General features: G+C 43.2%; 4 protein-coding genes across 6 annotated transcripts; 1 reads left to right on the top strand and 3 right to left on the bottom strand.

Annotated features, from left to right (window-relative positions):
* Positions 1-11: 11 nt before the first annotated feature.
* On the bottom strand, positions 12-5,734 carry LOC120783638 (60S ribosomal protein L3-like). 3 transcript variants are annotated; one of them, XM_040116743.1, is made up of 10 exons: positions 5,621-5,734; positions 3,306-3,498; positions 2,843-3,011; positions 2,328-2,463; positions 1,521-1,707; positions 1,239-1,399; positions 976-1,077; positions 693-788; positions 413-532; positions 12-217 (listed from the first exon to the last, which is right to left on the bottom strand). In XM_040116743.1, the coding sequence occupies exons 1-10, from the start codon at positions 5,654-5,656 to the stop codon at positions 158-160; spliced, it is 1,260 nt and encodes a 419-aa protein (XP_039972677.1). In that variant the 5' UTR covers positions 5,657-5,734; the 3' UTR covers positions 12-157. The 3 variants fall into 3 exon arrangements, with proteins under 3 accessions (XP_039972677.1, XP_039972694.1, XP_039972686.1); XM_040116760.1 differs by lacking the exon at positions 5,621-5,734 and adding an exon at positions 4,351-4,394; XM_040116752.1 differs by lacking the exon at positions 5,621-5,734 and adding an exon at positions 3,846-3,887.
* ndufb10 (NADH:ubiquinone oxidoreductase subunit B10) lies at positions 5,638-8,223 on the top strand. The gene is made up of 4 exons (XM_040116772.1): positions 5,638-5,877; positions 6,157-6,295; positions 7,566-7,705; positions 8,080-8,223. Exons 1-4 carry the CDS (start codon positions 5,730-5,732, stop codon positions 8,166-8,168), a joined length of 516 nt encoding a protein of 171 aa, XP_039972706.1. The 5' UTR covers positions 5,638-5,729; the 3' UTR covers positions 8,169-8,223.
* Positions 8,224-8,675: 452 nt separating this feature from the next.
* Positions 8,676-11,624, bottom strand: rps2 (ribosomal protein S2). The gene is made up of 7 exons (XM_040156430.1): positions 11,513-11,624; positions 11,058-11,195; positions 10,863-10,952; positions 9,686-9,793; positions 9,256-9,589; positions 8,896-8,987; positions 8,676-8,803 (listed from the first exon to the last, which is right to left on the bottom strand). Exons 2-7 carry the CDS (start codon positions 11,190-11,192, stop codon positions 8,723-8,725), a joined length of 840 nt encoding a protein of 279 aa, XP_040012364.1. The 5' UTR covers positions 11,193-11,195; positions 11,513-11,624; the 3' UTR covers positions 8,676-8,722.
* An 804-nt stretch (positions 11,625-12,428) lies between these two features.
* rnf151 (ring finger protein 151) lies at positions 12,429-15,863 on the bottom strand. Its single transcript, XM_040122354.1, has 4 exons — positions 15,370-15,863; positions 14,589-14,758; positions 14,366-14,462; positions 12,429-13,223 (listed from the first exon to the last, which is right to left on the bottom strand). Exons 1-4 carry the CDS (start codon positions 15,370-15,372, stop codon positions 12,753-12,755), a joined length of 741 nt encoding a protein of 246 aa, XP_039978288.1. The 5' UTR covers positions 15,373-15,863; the 3' UTR covers positions 12,429-12,752.
* Between the last annotated feature and the right edge of the window lie 7 nt (positions 15,864-15,870).

Below are 15,870 nucleotides of genomic sequence, written 5' to 3'. Positions count from 1 at the left end.
AAACCTGTTCAAAAGTTTAAATATATGTTTATTGTTGAACATAAACTGCATATAAATATGTAGATGATGCAGTTAAAACACAAACACACAGCTGTTGCATTGAGCTATTTTACATGGAACAACAGCACAGTGTATTTGAAACTCATAATAAAATTTTTCAGGCATCCTTGGGCAGAGACTCTGGCAGTTTCTTCAGGGCATCTTTCTTCAGTGGCCCCTGCAGGTAAACCAGAGGTCGGAGGTTAAAATAGTACAAAATGATTCAGGAGTGATTAGGTCAACGCTGGAGAAAAAGAAAAATAGACCCCTTTTGTGCAAATATTGGCTTTACTCATGCAAATGCACAAACCATTCTTCTCTTCACTTCCTGGTATTCAGATTTTAGTGCGCACCGAACCTCCCACACACTCACCATAAATGCCCTCTTCTCCTGGGCAGTCTGGAAGCAGCCGTGACCAAATTTAGAAGTGGTGTCAATGAACTTGAGCTCAATGGCTTCCCTGGACTTGCGAGAATTGTGCACAAGCAAAGACTGGGGAAGGGGGAACACACAAAAATACACACATACTGTAAGTTTCCTACAACACTGTACAAGGGGCTTCGCTTTTTACTTTGAGACTAACTCAACTTACAGAGTCAGAAATGTTACAACAACAGATATTTAAAATTGGACTTGCAAAATCACACTGTACCTTTCTGAGAGTGAGGACGCGTTTCTTAGCCCCGACCACGCAGCCTTTCACCATGACAAAATCATTATTCACCTCACCATAGTGGGGGAAGCCTCCCTACCGGGACAATACGCCCCCCCCCAAAAAAAAGGACAATGGAAGATTAAAGGAGAAGAAAGGGTAAATGAAGACTGCTCAGGGAGAAATGTATCACTTTCTATGCAACCTATAATGATGCCAGAACCACACCCAACTGATCATCAGTTTGCTTCATAAGGATTTTGTCACAGAAAGGTGGGAGTACCATGGGGGTTATGGTCTTCTGGCTGGTGTCGTAGTTAGTGGAGGCATTGTTCCGGATCACCTTCCCATCCTGGGTGTGGACACCCCTACCAATACGGTAGATCTGAGGACACAAGTGACACAAGGGCCTCGAGCACGGACGCATAGAATTATGGTAAACCTACCTACATATACTAAAAATAATATTGCTTATGATTATTCACTAATATTGAATAAAAGCATATTTCTACAAGAACAGTTGAAGCTGGGTCTTGTGGGTGAAACCTTCTTGTTGAGCTCAGTACGGTGGTGGTATCCCTTCTGACCAGCACGAGCGATAGTGAAGCCGCATCGGGCTGGATGCCAGGCTCCGATACAGGCCACCTTCCTCAGGCCCTTGTGAGTCTTCCTGGGGAGCTTCTTTGTGTGCCAGCGGCTTGTCACACCTATAAGCCCCAAGAAACAAAAAAGGCCTGAGTTGAATGGTTGATATGACCATTCAGTTCAATCTGGGTACATCTGATTTTCAATTCCACAACCTAGCACAATCAGCAGCATGTTTCCTACCTTTGAAGCCACGACCCCTGGTGACGCCAATGACATCAATCATCTCACCCGGGTAGAAGACAGCAGATACAGGCACAGCCTGCTCCAGACGCTCCTTTGCCCAGTCCACCTTGTCTGCGATGCTGCCCCCATTTAGCTGCACCTCCATGATGTGGGCTTTTTTCTGCTCTATGGGCAGCAGTCGCATCTGGCAACGGAGAAGCGATACCTATGAAGCCCGTAAAAGCCTAGAAACCCCTATGGTTTTCTCTGAGATTCAAAAGCCAGAGAATATCTTGCTCTGAACTTGTCTTTTTCCTAATTAGATTTATTATTCAGCATGAGATCATATTTGAACTCTTGGCAATAATATCAGGCAGTTACCACAGCTCTGATATTTAAAAGTAATTTATTTTAATCTAATCTCCACTGCACAGAGAAAGACTGGTTTTAGCAACACTGTCAGTAGTCGAGATCTTGGCTAATCCCCATTTTATTTGTTGCCAACATCGATGTTTTTCCCGCGGCGAGGCCCGGGAGAGCGGCCAGGTTCTGCCCCGAAAATTATTTTTAAACTGCCATTTGAAACGGCACCTTCCATTGCTCCCCACGGGCAGAGATCCCAGGTCAGAGTTATGTGGATCTCGGCAGCCAAGAGGTTTGGGATGTGGCTGTTTTTCCTTTCCGTTGCACGTGGTCTAAGTCCGACACCTTTGCCCTTTTGCAGGGAGCGCTCCGCGAGAGGGAGAGGTTGGAAACTGGCCTGACAGGAGGCCAGAACTGTTGCGGCCAGTCAGTCCAAACAGCCTTGAGAAAATACCGGCCTACCTGGGAGTGAACAATGACCCTGATGACGGAGCAGTATTTCTTCATCGCGGCAAAGTCCCTGTCCAGCTGCTGCTTCCCCGTCTCATCCTGCCATTTCTTGCTGTACTTGGTGAAGGCCTTCTTCTTGCTCTTGTGCCTGAAACACAACACAGGCAGCTGCGCTGACATCTGGACATTCGAAAACAGCTGTAAAACACCATGCAGTCATTTGGTGGAATCAGCTGATCTCATTAGCCTAACGTAAATACATACGTTTTTATTAATCTCCTTAATTAATCTTGTTAATTCAACTTCAAATGTCTGTTTCTTTCTTTTTTTTTTTTTTTTAATTTTCAGATCACTTCAACTTATAAACATTACGTGTAACCCGTAAACGTCCAGCTCGCCTGAGCTGAGTAACGTAGTTCACGTGGCTCAGATCAGCAGCAACCACAGCTGTAAGTAATTTTGCGTTAAGTGAAGAGCGGACCCTTCAGACTCGTGGGGGGGGGCGATGTATATATAATGGCGCGCACCAGTTTTTGTAGAACCTGCGCTTGCACTCGTCGCCGAGATGCTCGGCAAAGATGGTTTTCAGGGAACGCAGGCCACGGACGGTCTGAATGTATCCCACCACTCCCACCACGATGACGGGGGGGGTGTCGACGATGGTCACGGCCTCCACCTCCTCTCGTTTTGACTGCTCTGTGGGAGGAACATGGAAGACATCCGTCGGTAGGGAGTTAGAAAACCGCAGTCCGGCGCTGGATTTGCACCAGGAGACGTGTGGGCATTGGGTATCAACGATATGCAGCAGAGGAAGGGCAAAAATATGCAAAAAGAAAAGAAAAGGAAAGAGATGGCAATTGAAGCGTAGATGTTAGGCTGGCGTTGGCCCGCACAGCAAAAATTATCAATAATATTAGGAATCACTCAAGGTCCATGTGTATCCCAAAGCCGCCCGCGCACCCACGATGCACGAGGTCCAGCCGTACTTACTGAGGCCCGCGCGGTGCACCTCCCTGACGGTGTGGGTCATGCCCGCCTTGTATCCCAGGAAGGCGGTGAGGTGGACAGGTTGGCCCGGGTCGTCCTTGGGCCACGTACGCACCTTCCCCCTGTGCCTCTTGCTGCGCTTGCGGGGCAGAAACCCCAGGTGCCCGTGGCGGGGTGCGTGGAATTTGCGATGGGACTAGAAAGGACGTAAGGCACACGGTCGCTACTCATTAACATGGAACTCAGAAAATGCCAGATGTATTACGGTGATTTTTTTTTGCAGCAGCAGCAATGCCTGGTTATTTGTCTGGTATTTGACATAGAGGTGACGCACATGTGTGTGTCACGAACACACTGCACGTGTACAGCGTGAACAGATGTTCACGGAATAGGCAACAGGTTGGTATGGTGTCCAGATGTGTAAACTGTAATGACACCAATACCGGCAGACACTGTGTTTGCTCTGCATCCCTTCACAGTCTATTACACTGAACATGTACATACATGTGGAATAAAAGTCATGCAGACACAAATGAATTATACCCCATCGGTACAATGATATGTTGCCATAAGTCGTGTTTTTGAACGACTGCGTTTCATCCAATTTCCAAATTTTCTTCAGGCATTCAGATTCCTCTAGGGTCTCCAGAAGTTGTAATCCTAAAGCAAAACATCATGCAGTCAAGTCTCGTAATCTTCAGATCTATTGCCTTCCTATCCAGGCCATGTGATGGCACTTTCTGCAGTGATTTCTATGTCACCTTTAATGTGATTCGGCCCAGCCCAAACAATTAAGAAAACACAGAGCACGATACGGAGCAGGATTTGGTAGAAAATAGTAGTCAGCATTTCAGAATCTCAAGTGGTCTCCTCAGAGGCAGCCATTGCAAGATAAAGTTTGCCAAACACGACCTTTAAGAACCCAGATGGCCAAACAAACCCAAGAGTCACACACACACGCTCACATGTAAAAGACAACAACAGGTGAAACCGCACAATGATGTATCCTTTATAGTAGAGAAGAACCAAAAACACAATGAGTACTGACCATGTCCGCGCACTGTCCAGTCGAGGGATAGAAAGAGAGGGGAGCCGGTGCTGACGTAAAGTTCATACTAAGATGATACACAGTGTAAGAGCTCTAATTTGGTGTTTGGCCCAGTTGAGGAGCTGTATTCGCTTTCAAACAAGGCAATCTCTGCCAAGTTCTGACGGGAGAAGATAAGAAGAGGGAAGAGGTTAAAGTCTTAGGTCTGAGATGGTGGGGAGGTCCATTGGACGGGAACCATATAACCAAGAAAGGAGAGAGAAAGGGACGAGAAAGTTTTCATCTTCATGTGCCCCGCATCCACCTGCCCTTTAGAGATGATACACTCTCTTCTCTCTCTTTAGAGAGCAATAACGCTGAGGTCAGTAGTCGGTCACCTGTCGCGTAGGGCTGCTGAACTATTACTCTCTGCCTGCCTGCTGTGTGTCCATGTATGTGGCAGTGTCTGATCTGAGTGTCTGGCATGCCTAATAAGACGTGTCTTGTGATTGATCGTTTATTAGTTACAACTTGTCCGGATTGAAAGAAACAATATGTCACAGCCGCATCACGTGTAATATTAAATATTAAAACTACCACAAGAACCACATTACAGGTTGTTTTTTTTTTTGTATTGGAGTCATCTGTAGCAGTTTGGGGTTGTGTATCTTTCTTCAGAATAACTTACAAAGAGGTGCAAGACCGGCAGACAGAAAGAGACACAAAACATTGTTTGTAGCCAGGTCATTTTGTGTCTCTGAGTGATTGTTTTGCATTTTTTGGGCAAAATTTAGGCTTCTTTTTGTGATTGTTTTGTTTCTCTATAGTTGTTTTGTGTCTTTGTAGATGGTTTGTGTCTCTTTTTGTAGTTGTCTATGTAGTGATTTTGTCTCTTTGTACTGGTTTCGTGTCTCTCTGTTGTTCTTCTCTGTCTCTCTGTAGTTGTCTGTTTGACTTGTTGACAAGAAATGTTAAGTCTGCTCATGGGGGGCCCTGGTCTAGGCCCCCCATTGCCCCTTTGGCCCCTGGGCCTCTGCCAGGTGGGCCCGTTCAGTAATCCGTCCAAACTGGTGGTTGAAGGTTGTCAGCTCTGCACCGCCACCTGCTGTCTTTAAACGGCACAACAACTCTACCTGTAACCTTTGCCCTTCAACCTTCATGTTTTTAAAAATACCGCTATTGTGCCTGCGCTAAGTTCCCCCTTAAGCATAATATTTGTAACCAGTGATAATTTTAGAGCACTACAAAATAAAGAATAACTAGATAAAAATTAAGTTTTACATTTACTGACCTCCACTTCGCCATTTGTGCTTTGCCTTCTGCGCATGCGCTACCTCGAAAGGAGAGCTGTCGAGGTCGAATCGTAGGATTTCCTTAGTATTGGTCAAACTACGGCAAAAATGCCTACAGATTTTGATAAAGGAGCGTACCCAGAGCCTCCTCGGCAGACCCCGGCTGTGGACAAACAGACAGCGCTGCCAAACCCGGCCCTGATTCTGTCGAAACTCTTCTATTACTCCGTGGACTTGCCCGTCACCACATTTAGAGGTAACTGAAGCTAACGGAGCTAACTGTGCTAGCAGGACAACAACACAGCTCTCAGGACCTGAGGCTGCTAAATAGACAAAACGTGGTTGTGTTTAGACGTGTTACGATGATATCACAGCCGGTGCCTCGCAAAAATATCACAGTAACTTAATTACAAGGCTCTGCTTTGTGGAGGTAACGTTATGGACAGAGTCAGCGTCAGCTATACTAGATATCCATGCGGCGTAGACTTGCCCAGGCTTAACTGAGCTCTGGACTGTTGTTTCTTCCCTCATCCAGATGTTGTGGACAGCATTCGGGCTAAAAACAGGTCCGTGTACTACCACCAAAAATTCCGCCGTGTCCCGGACCTGACCGAGTGCCAGCAGGGAGATTACCTCTGCTACTATGAGGCAGAGATGCAGTGGAGGAGAGACTAGTAAGTAACGAGTCAAACACGAACCCAGATAAGATTGAATCACCCCGGAGGAGGCATGATTAGTAGAATAAAGATACATAGCATATATAGAGCATGGAAACATAGTATGTTAAAGCACACACACAGGATAGATTACCCCCAGGGCCCTCATAAACTCCAAATTTAATTTCAGACTTTTTTTAAATACCAACAAGAATGCAATTTAATGCCTGTTCCATGGTCATGCTCATCAAGTGCGATGGAACACCAGCAGGGAAAATATGGCTTAGAATAATCACATTTTTTCAATACTTACCAGCAGTATATTACAAGAATTTTGTATGATTTTAATTATTCAAATTAACTTGAGTGGCATCATTCTAAAAGAATGGGTAAATGGATTAACTTGTAAAAAGATAGAAAGAATTGAAATTCATGTAAATCTTTGCAAAAATCTCAACTTATCCATCCTGAGCTGATCAGTTTCGAGCTACCGTAGTAGCAGCAGTGACAATGTTTGCCTAAGGTCCGTTGGTGCAGACTGAAACAGCGTTAAACCGCCTCCTGAAGCACAATCCTCCGTCACAACAGTCACTCTCTTTTAAAGACCTGCAAATAACCCTACTGGTAAGGATAGCACTCCAGCAGAGGAATATGGGGACGGGCACTTAAAGGAATAGGATGCATGCACAGTACGAGTGTAAGTGGAACTGGGGGGGGGTCAGTAGGGGGCCCATAGCTCAGTTTTATCCATATCTTAAACAGTTTGCTTAAAATTTTCAACGACGTGGCGATACCCCTGTGCGCAAAGCAAGCAAAGTTTCTCGGTTTGGTATGGAAGAACGTGACTGGCCTGCACAGAGCTATCACCTAAACCCCATCCAACACCTTTGAGACAAATTAAACACAGACACAGACTCTGGCTTTTTCACACATCACCACTAATGATCTTGTGGCTGATTGTGAGAAAATCATTGCAGCCAGGTTCACAAATCTTGAAGAAAGCTTTACAGAAGGGTGGAAGCTGTTAGATCAGCATGTTCAGTAATCGCATATAGGTGTAATGTTTTTTGCCAAGAAGTGGCCAGAAGTATGAACCTTGAATCTTTGTATGAACCTTTTAATCGTGAGAAAAAATGGGGTGAAAATTTGTTTCCCTTATTACAAGGGCACAAGTGTAAATCCATCCATGTGTTAAGTTTTTTTTGGCATAATGAAAACGGCATCATGGAATAATGATGTTCTTCTAGCCTCCCGGCTGAATGGGATTTTTTTCGTCTGCACTCCTCAGTAAGGTGGACCAGGAGATCGTGAAGGTGATCCAGGAGCGTCTGAGGGCCTGCCAGCAGCGAGAGGGAAGCAGCTACAACCAGAACTGTGCCAAAGAAATACAGCAGTTCAACGAGGTGACCAAGAACTTCCAGTCACGCTGTGAGTACTGTCGTTTGGAGCTTGAACGTGGAAGCAGTTTTTTTTGCTGTTTTCCAAATAGCTCTCTTTTAGGAATCCTACATGTCATGACACACTGCTGCCTGAATACAGCAAAATATCAAAGTCAGCAAAATATCAGCAAAAAAATAAAAATGAATAGGTTCCAGCTTCTGAAATGTGAGAACTTGCAGTTTTTATCTAATTTGGGCACAGAAACTCTGAAGACAGCATTTTGGGTTCCGGGAATTCATGCATTTTTCTTACATTTTACAGATCTGATAATGAATATGTTTATGGACATTGTCATGTTATTTGTCACTTAATTTTTGTGTGGCTATCACTAAATCCTTACTCCACAACCTTCCTCTTTTCAGACGGAGACCTGGGAGCGTACGCCAGTGGGAGGAAATGTCTAATGAAGCAGAAAGAACAAATGATGGCAGCTCAGGCCCAGAGTGCTTAAGAACAGTTCTCAGTCCAGTGTAATAATTGTAAAATAAAATGTATGTCACAAATCATGTATTAGTCTTTCTGCTCTGTCCTCTGATGAAAATGTTATCAAAAAGTGAGATGAAACTGTCAAGACTTGGTAAAGCAACTTTGCAGTCAAGGGATTTTTCCTTTAGATTTAAGTCTTGCAAAAAAATCATGGAGAATGACGTTTTCCTGCAAAGACACTAGGTGCACCGGGCAGAGTGAATTAGACACAAATCCATTTGTCAGCTCTGCAGTTTTACAGGAGCTATTAGGTTAAGGTAGACAATGCAAATCAGTGAGAATTTATGGCAACAGATGTCCGGATTAGAACGTTTCAACTAAATATGAGAATTTGATATGAAGTATTGTAACTTCACACATTTACAGTATCCATAACACTTAATCCATGTTAGGCGCTTCTTCTAATCTGTGATCCACACCTTTTCTTTCATGAGCTCAACATATGCAAAATAAGACACTTATGCACTTAAGATAGTTGTGTTTAAGAACGTTTATTCAACGATTCTCTGTACAAAAAGTTTAGGAGGTAGCTGCCTGGACAGCCTGTCCCCTCTGCACAGACACCCTGGTGTGAGTCTTGGCCAGATGGTCAGTGAACTCCTGGAATAAGAACAAGGTAGACAGTCTGTTAATACGTAAACTTAACATGTTTTAAAAAATTATGACAAATGAGTCCAAGCTGTTTACTATACCTGGTAAGGAGACTTTGTGAAGACAGTCTCCTTCCAGAGATCAGGGGTCAGGTAACTGTAGGTCTTGGAGATGGCATCAAAGGTGGCCTTGGCTGAGGAGGAAACGAAGAAATCATGAGTAGATGCTTAAGATGGAGCTCCAGTACATAATGGTGCTGCAATGTGATTTGGTAAAATTGTTGAGCACTGAAAAGGGGAACAGAGGTGACCACTAAGCCGTCATTCTGCCGTGCATTACACTACTCATTTCTTTCTCTCCTGATAACGACAACTACACCACTGTAGAGGTGAAGCTGAGCAGAGCAAGGAGAAAACCAGAAACACTAAATAGATGAAGACAACCAATTGCAAGAATCTTACCAAAGTTGCCAAGTGTGGCGGTGCAGCCCCTGGCAGAAGTGTAGCAGTCATCGATACCAGCCATCATGAGCAGCTTCTTGGGCACAGGGGCGGACACGATGCCAGTACCGCGGGGGGCGGGGATGAGACGCACCAGGACAGAGCCGCAGCGGCCGGTCACCTTGCAGGGCACGGTGTGGGGCTTGCCGATCTTGTTACCCCAATAACCTCTCCTGACGGGGACGATGGACAGCTTGGCCAGGATGATGGCTCCACGGATGGCCGTGGCCACCTCTTTGGAGCACTTCACCCCCAGACCCACATGGCCGTTGTAGTCGCCAATGGCAACAAAGGCCTGTGAACAAAACAGTGTTAGATTATAGACATTAGCATTACAAGAGGATAACAATCATTAACAAGAGGGGACCTACAAAGTGTTGGTACAACTCACCTTGAACCTGGTGCGCTGACCAGCCCTGGTCTGCTTCTGGACGGGCATGATCTTCAGCACCTCGTCTTTCAGACCAGAACCCAGGAAGAAGTCGATGATCTCAGACTCCTGCAGGGAAAAAAGTGGAGAGCTTAGCATTAGACGGGGGTCCACTGCAGCTGTGAAATAATATCTACCCTTGTATAATTTTTTATCCTTTCAGTTAGTATCCATGCATCCACTTTGACTTTAGAATTTCAATCATGGCAGAATGTGCAGCTCTCCCATTATAAGTCCTTAGGTTATATTAGCACGGCGACCCAAAACTTGGCATTGTAGCATAATACTAGGGCTGCAACAAATAATGTATATTATTAATCAGCTGATTACTTTTGATTAATCCATTAACCATTGTTTATAAAATGCCAGAAAATAGCAAAACTAAATACGATAAGTTCCCAGGGAACAAAGTGACAGCTTCAAATGTCACACACTCAGTTTTCTTGTCTTGATACACATCAAACCCTCGTATCTAAGGAGTTATAAATGGCAAATATGGCAATTTTATTAAAAAAAAAAAAACTATCAAAAATGTTGCCAATTTTCAGCTCTATGTAATACTGCATCCAACCTAGGTTATGTGCGTATCCATGCAGCTATATTGTACAATATAGTAACGTCTGTTTGTGCCTTGCACACGTTTAAATTATGAAAGAAGATTTTGAAAACCTAGGATTAAATCAGTTTGATTAGTCCATCGTTCCTCTCTCGGGTATCCTCATACTCTAAGCATTCATATTTTGCTCATGTCTTGCAAAACGAGTAAAGACATACACAATTTTCAGCTACTATCTTGCAACTTGGGAAACTGGTTACAAAGTCTTTGTGCCGCAGTACAATATTATTGCTCCAGAGTGTGTAAAAGTCCTGGAAATGCCTTCAGAACAGCTCTAAGTGTAAAAGGACCAAGGTTTCCAAACATTGTCAGGATTACTCTTTCAGAGAAAGTGAGGCTCTGCTCTTTCACCAAATGTGATGATACAGAATGTACAAAATAGGGCTAACAATCCACCAAATGGTATTCTGCAAAAGTAAGGTTTATCCTGGGGAGATGGACTTTTTTGCACGTGACAGACCTCCCTACGCTCCCTTGTTAGTATAGTTTGGAGTGTTGTGGTCATCCTAACACACTGCTTACCTTGATGGGCAGAGAGTACAGGTAGATCTCCTCCAGGGACTTGATTTTCATGTCCTTAACCAGGCGGCCCAGCTTGGTGACTGGCACCCACTGACAGAGGAAAGAACATCATCTCCGTTAACATTACCCTTGGCATCAATTTCTCATACACGCCATTGCCTATTATTAAAATGAGGTTTGGGGTCTGAAACTTACTTCCTTGTCCTCGGACTTGCCGCCACGCGCACCGCGGCCCCTGCCACGGCCTCTGCCGCGTCCGCGGCCCCGGCCGCGTCCACCACCGCCAAAACCTCCGCGAAAACCTCCTCTACCACCGGCGTCGTCCGCCATTTGCTGCAGGGCAAAACATATTAAATTTAATTTATTTTCGAACGGGTGACCCTAGACAGCACTTACATTTTCTGAATATTTGTCTGTAAACGTTTAACATCTCCAAGAACACGAGCATCGCCGCCATATTGAAAACAGTGAACGTCCCTTCAAATGTATAAGTATCTCGGATTCTGCTTCATTGCGCTTATAAATATGTTACGTGTTTGATATAGCATGTTGTCAAGTACTATCATAGGTAATTTCAATGCGTTTGGCAGGACGATGCGTGAGATACAGGCGGATTATAATCAGAAGCAAGACGTCCACATCCAACTTACGTGATCGTTATAACAGGAAGAAGACCCGTGAGAAGTTCCACTGACTTTTATGTAGAGGTGTTATCGCGATATTTCCTCCAGGAGCCTACCACACAAACAACTGCCCCCTGCTGGCAACTTTTCCAAACATGACCTGTACTTGTTGAATGTTGTGAAAAAGCCGCGGTTAACAGGTTATGTTAAATCCTCATGATGAACTTTGTAACACATATTGGGCCCCTATTGAACCCCACTGTACTTGGCAGTGTCATTATTTCCTCGGGCATCCATAAACAGAACAGTACGCCAGAGCCGAAATGATTTGTAGATTAATTTATTAGTTGATTGACAGAAAATCAATAGGCAACGACTTTGATCATTTTTATTAGAGGAAAAATGCCAAAAATTCACTTGTTCCAGCTTCTCAAATGTGAACATTTGGTAGTTTCTCAGTTTTCCAAGGCAGCAAACTCAACATGCTTGGGTTTTTAACTTTTGATTAGACAAGAAAAACTTATGAAAAATGAAAACTTATGAAAAAAATTATGAACCTTTTTGATTATTTAATAAAATTATTACATATCGATAATGACAATAATTGTTGGTTGAGGCCTTACAATTAACCCGTGATGGAATAATACGACCTTGAGAGATATTTCTGATAAAACACAACTTTACAACAAATGACCACAATATAATCTAAAACATTTCAGGTCTTAAAACTAGATTTCGTCACTCTTCAAGACTTTTCTTTATCAGACTGTATCAGTAAATAAAATACTTAGTAACTTAGTCTATTATCTAAATATTAATTAATTCATTTGTAAAATCTTTTATCAATTCCAGTTTTTAATAGTACAATTCAATATAAATCAATGGAATGCTTAATAACCATTTCTATAGTTATCACTGTGGTCCCCTGTTTCGCATTAACCAGTAAAATAGTTTAAAAAATAAAACCTGCTCCATCCTCATGATTTATATTTTGTCAGACAGATGCATTAGCCTGTTAATCAACATCTTTCATCTTTCAGCAATTCAGTCACCACTTCTCCCTTAATTGAAGAGAAGGAGCAGGTATGATGAGAGTGTAGTGTGAAATGCTTTATTTACAAAATAGATGGAAATACAGCACAAAACTGTTACAAATCCACTCATTTTAATCCTGCCCACATATTCAAAAACACGCCTTCAAAGAAATGAACGCATGCAGGAATGATACACAGCAGTAGCCAACCAGCAGCGGTAACTGACTCATCCCTCAGCAGTTGCTGTTGTTGCTACTCGGAGTCCCACCGGAGCTGCCACTGCTCTCTTCGAGGTCCTCCTCCTCTACCTCATGCAGATCGTCCATCACCTCTAGGCTCTCACAGATCAGCCCTATTTGCCTCTTCATGTGGGCCATGGTGCTCTGCATCCTCCTCATTTTCCTCTGAAGGGCAGTGGCGATGGCCCTGTGGTTCCTCTGTCTGGCTTCGTACTCCTGCCTCAGTTGCTTGTAACAGTTGTGTTGAGCCTGGGTGCGGTGGGAGAGTATCGTCCCGCAGCCCATGTGGCAGGGCTGACGCCAGTGTTCGCAGTGGCGTGCGTGGGTGTCCAGGTCCCGTCGCAGGAGCTGCGCCCGGCAGCCCTGGTACGGACAGGGAATGAGCTCATACAGACAGTTCATACTGTGGCAATACTGCTCGGAGAGGGGGAAGGTCTCTGCACAACCACGGATCTCATTCTTACACTGCAAGAGGCCAGAAACAGAGTAGTACAATCTAACATATAACCAAAACAAAGACACATAAATGCTTGCAGGATTTGAGGGAAAATTCTTCACAATTAGAAATACTACTTGACTTACTTTTTAAGCATTCAGATCCTTCACTGAAGTAAAAGTACCAATACTGCAGTATAAAAATACTCCACTACAAGTAAAAGTCCTGCATTGAAAATAATAGAATATTAAAGTATGCAAGTAATATTAGCAAAATGTATTTAAGGTATCAAAAGTACTCATTGGAGTATTATTACTCGTACATGGTGTAAGTGGCATTTTACTGTTGTAGGTCACCGAGGTGGAGCTATTTTATGAACTGACAGTCAAACCGTGCATCGTATTTCTTAAGCTCGTCATTTATTTTTTATGAAAAATATCAATCCACCAGTAAAGTACAGTATTTATTGTTATTATTTCCTTGAGTAAACTTTGTGACATTCCACCACTGGAGGATACTTGTGTTGAGAACTACGCAGGTAAAATTAGTTCTTTTCAGGACTGGGTTACTTACATAAAGCGGAAACAAGTGAGTGTGTTTTATATTTGTTTTATAAAAATAATTTATTTATAAATGTAATATACTGTATTTGGGTTTTGGTTTGTTAGTCAGACAACACAAGACATCTGAAGACATCATCAACTTGGACTCTCGTGATGGGCATTTTTCATTATTCTCTAACATCTTATAGACTAATCGATTAATTGGTTAATTAAAAAGAATAATTTGTATATTAACTGATGATGCAAACAATGTTAGTTGCACCCCTGCCGTTACAGATGTTCACCACTGAATCCTGACTGTACCATTACCACATGAACATACACTGTGAAACCAGTTCACAGGGCCAGATAAACAGCCAGGGCAACAATCTACAGCAGAACCCGATACTGACCCCCTCCCCACTATCTAGACCCCCAAAGACTAGATAGTGCAGGGCAACCTTTTAGGCCATCTTATAATTTTTGTTTGGTCCTCTTTTTTTCTCCCAGAGGTAGCTACTCAATTACTAAAACTAGAGTTGTCACGATGACATAACTTTGATCCCTGGTGACTATAATTTATGCACAAATGCAAACAAAATCCAACACTTCTATTTTCAGTTTCCCACCTTGATCTTCATGCGTCCAATAGATTTGCTCAGCTTGAACATGACAAAGATCAAGCTCGGGTTAACAGGCTTTCTGCAGCAGGGACAGGTCTCCTGTCTACAAAGGGCAAACAACAGTTAGTCCTCTTCTTCTGTATGGACCAAGCATCAAGAAAAAAATCCAAAGCCGCACAATTGTACAATGTTCTTGTCCAGTGGTATTGATCAATGCAGCGCTCAGTACCTCTTGAGCCACTGTAGGATGCATTTCTTGCAGAAGATGTGGTGGCATGCGGCTCTCACTGGACACCTGAGGACCCCCTGGCATATGGTGCAGATCAGATCGTAGTCTGGGGTGTCCACAAACAGCTCCACATCATAGCCCCCGCTCTGTGTTGACACCTCTGGGTCCGCCTGGATGTGGCCCATTGAAACACTACTTTATTCTGGTTTATCATTGATTATGATTATGTTTGTCGGGGTGACATTACAGGTCAAATATGTGACATCTGAGGAGATGGAAAGACTGTGACCGTTTATGAATCAACATTTTCCTCAACAACTGTAAAACATGGCTCTGCAGCTGCCTACAGGCCGTCCACAGTGTTTTCAACATAAAGGCAAGAGGCAACAAAAACAGAATTGTTCTGGAAAGTCATATGACTGATCACATGATCACAAAAAGCAGGCGCAATCCGTCTGCCAAAACTGTCTTTCCACGACAAAACGTGTGAAAGATACAAAATGCTTATCAGCACACGACGTGTCCCATTACAGTGTGGATCTCCTTAATTGCATTTTGAATTATTCAAATACCTAATAAGAAAAAAGATGATACTCATACAAGAATATATATTTCAAAAGGAAAGCACATTTTAGAGTTCACCAAAGATATTAGGAAGGTGGCTGTTCCAATATTAAGGATGTAAGAATAATTTTGTAAAAAATAACCGCGAACATCCGCGAGTAAAAGTGAGAAATAAAATCTATTTTAAATGAATAAAGAGAAGCATTTGTCTACTCACCATAATAATCTCCTCTCCTCACCGTGTTTCCATTCCCGGCGCTGGTTTAGTCGATATCGATCCTCTCACATGTCAGACGCGGGACACACACACCCTCGTTATCAATGCAACACACACATGAACATTCCTGACAAAACATGAAGGAGGGACCGTGTGTTTCTCTCTGTTTGTGTATGTATGTATGTGTGTGTGTGTGTGTGTGTTCGCGGACAAATGAGAACAGTAAATTATAAAAACGAAGGCAGATAATGGCGCTCATTATGGAGCGCGTCCTTTCCCTGCTGTTCTAGTATCAGTGCTCAGCCCCCACATGTCAAACAGCGACTTTTAAACATGAATGGCTCCAGCTGAGTCAATCGTTGAAAAAAATTTAAAAGTAATTATCACATTTTGGATACGATTATTAATTATGAGACTCTGAGACTTTAAACATGGAATTTGAAATCCCTGCAAATCACAAGTTTATATGTTTTATTTCATGGATTTCTTTCTCATTGCATG

This window comes from Xiphias gladius, chromosome 3, assembly GCF_016859285.1.
Source record: "Xiphias gladius isolate SHS-SW01 ecotype Sanya breed wild chromosome 3, ASM1685928v1, whole genome shotgun sequence".
NCBI lineage: Eukaryota > Metazoa > Chordata > Actinopteri > Istiophoriformes > Xiphiidae > Xiphias > Xiphias gladius.
This window is presented reverse-complemented; position numbering and strand designations above follow the sequence as displayed.

Excerpts from the sequence above, each read along its gene's own strand:
- rps2 (XM_040156430.1), bottom strand. The coding sequence starts at position 11,192 with ATGGCGGACGACGCCGGTGGTAGAGGAGGTTTTCGCGGAGGTTTTGGC. Across the intron at positions 9,794-10,862 it reads TGTACTCTCTGCCCATCAAG|GAGTCTGAGATCATCGACTT; the intron begins GTAAGCAGTGTG and ends TTTTCCCTGCAG. Across the intron at positions 8,804-8,895 it reads TCACAAAGTCTCCTTACCAG|GAGTTCACTGACCATCTGGC; the intron begins GTATAGTAAACA and ends TTCTTATTCCAG.
- rnf151 (XM_040122354.1), bottom strand. Across the intron at positions 14,463-14,588 it reads ATCCTACAGTGGCTCAAGAG|ACAGGAGACCTGTCCCTGCT; the intron begins GTACTGAGCGCT and ends TGCCCTTTGTAG. Across the intron at positions 13,224-14,365 it reads TTGGACGCATGAAGATCAAG|TGTAAGAATGAGATCCGTGG; the intron begins GTGGGAAACTGA and ends GGCCTCTTGCAG.
- LOC120783638 (XM_040116743.1), bottom strand. The coding sequence starts at position 5,656 with ATGCGCAGAAGGCAAAGCACAAATGGCGAAGTGGAG. Across the intron at positions 789-975 it reads AGAAGACCATAACCCCCATG|GGAGGCTTCCCCCACTATGG; the intron begins GTACTCCCACCT and ends TTGTCCCGGTAG. Across the intron at positions 533-692 it reads GCGTCCTCACTCTCAGAAAG|TCTTTGCTTGTGCACAATTC; the intron begins GTACAGTGTGAT and ends CCCCTTCCCCAG.
- ndufb10 (XM_040116772.1), top strand. The coding sequence starts at position 5,730 with ATGCCTACAGATTTTGATAAAGGAGCGTACCCAGAGCCTCCTCGGCAG. Across the intron at positions 5,878-6,156 it reads GCCCGTCACCACATTTAGAG|ATGTTGTGGACAGCATTCGG; the intron begins GTAACTGAAGCT and ends TCCCTCATCCAG. Across the intron at positions 7,706-8,079 it reads CAAGAACTTCCAGTCACGCT|ACGGAGACCTGGGAGCGTAC; the intron begins GTGAGTACTGTC and ends TCCTCTTTTCAG.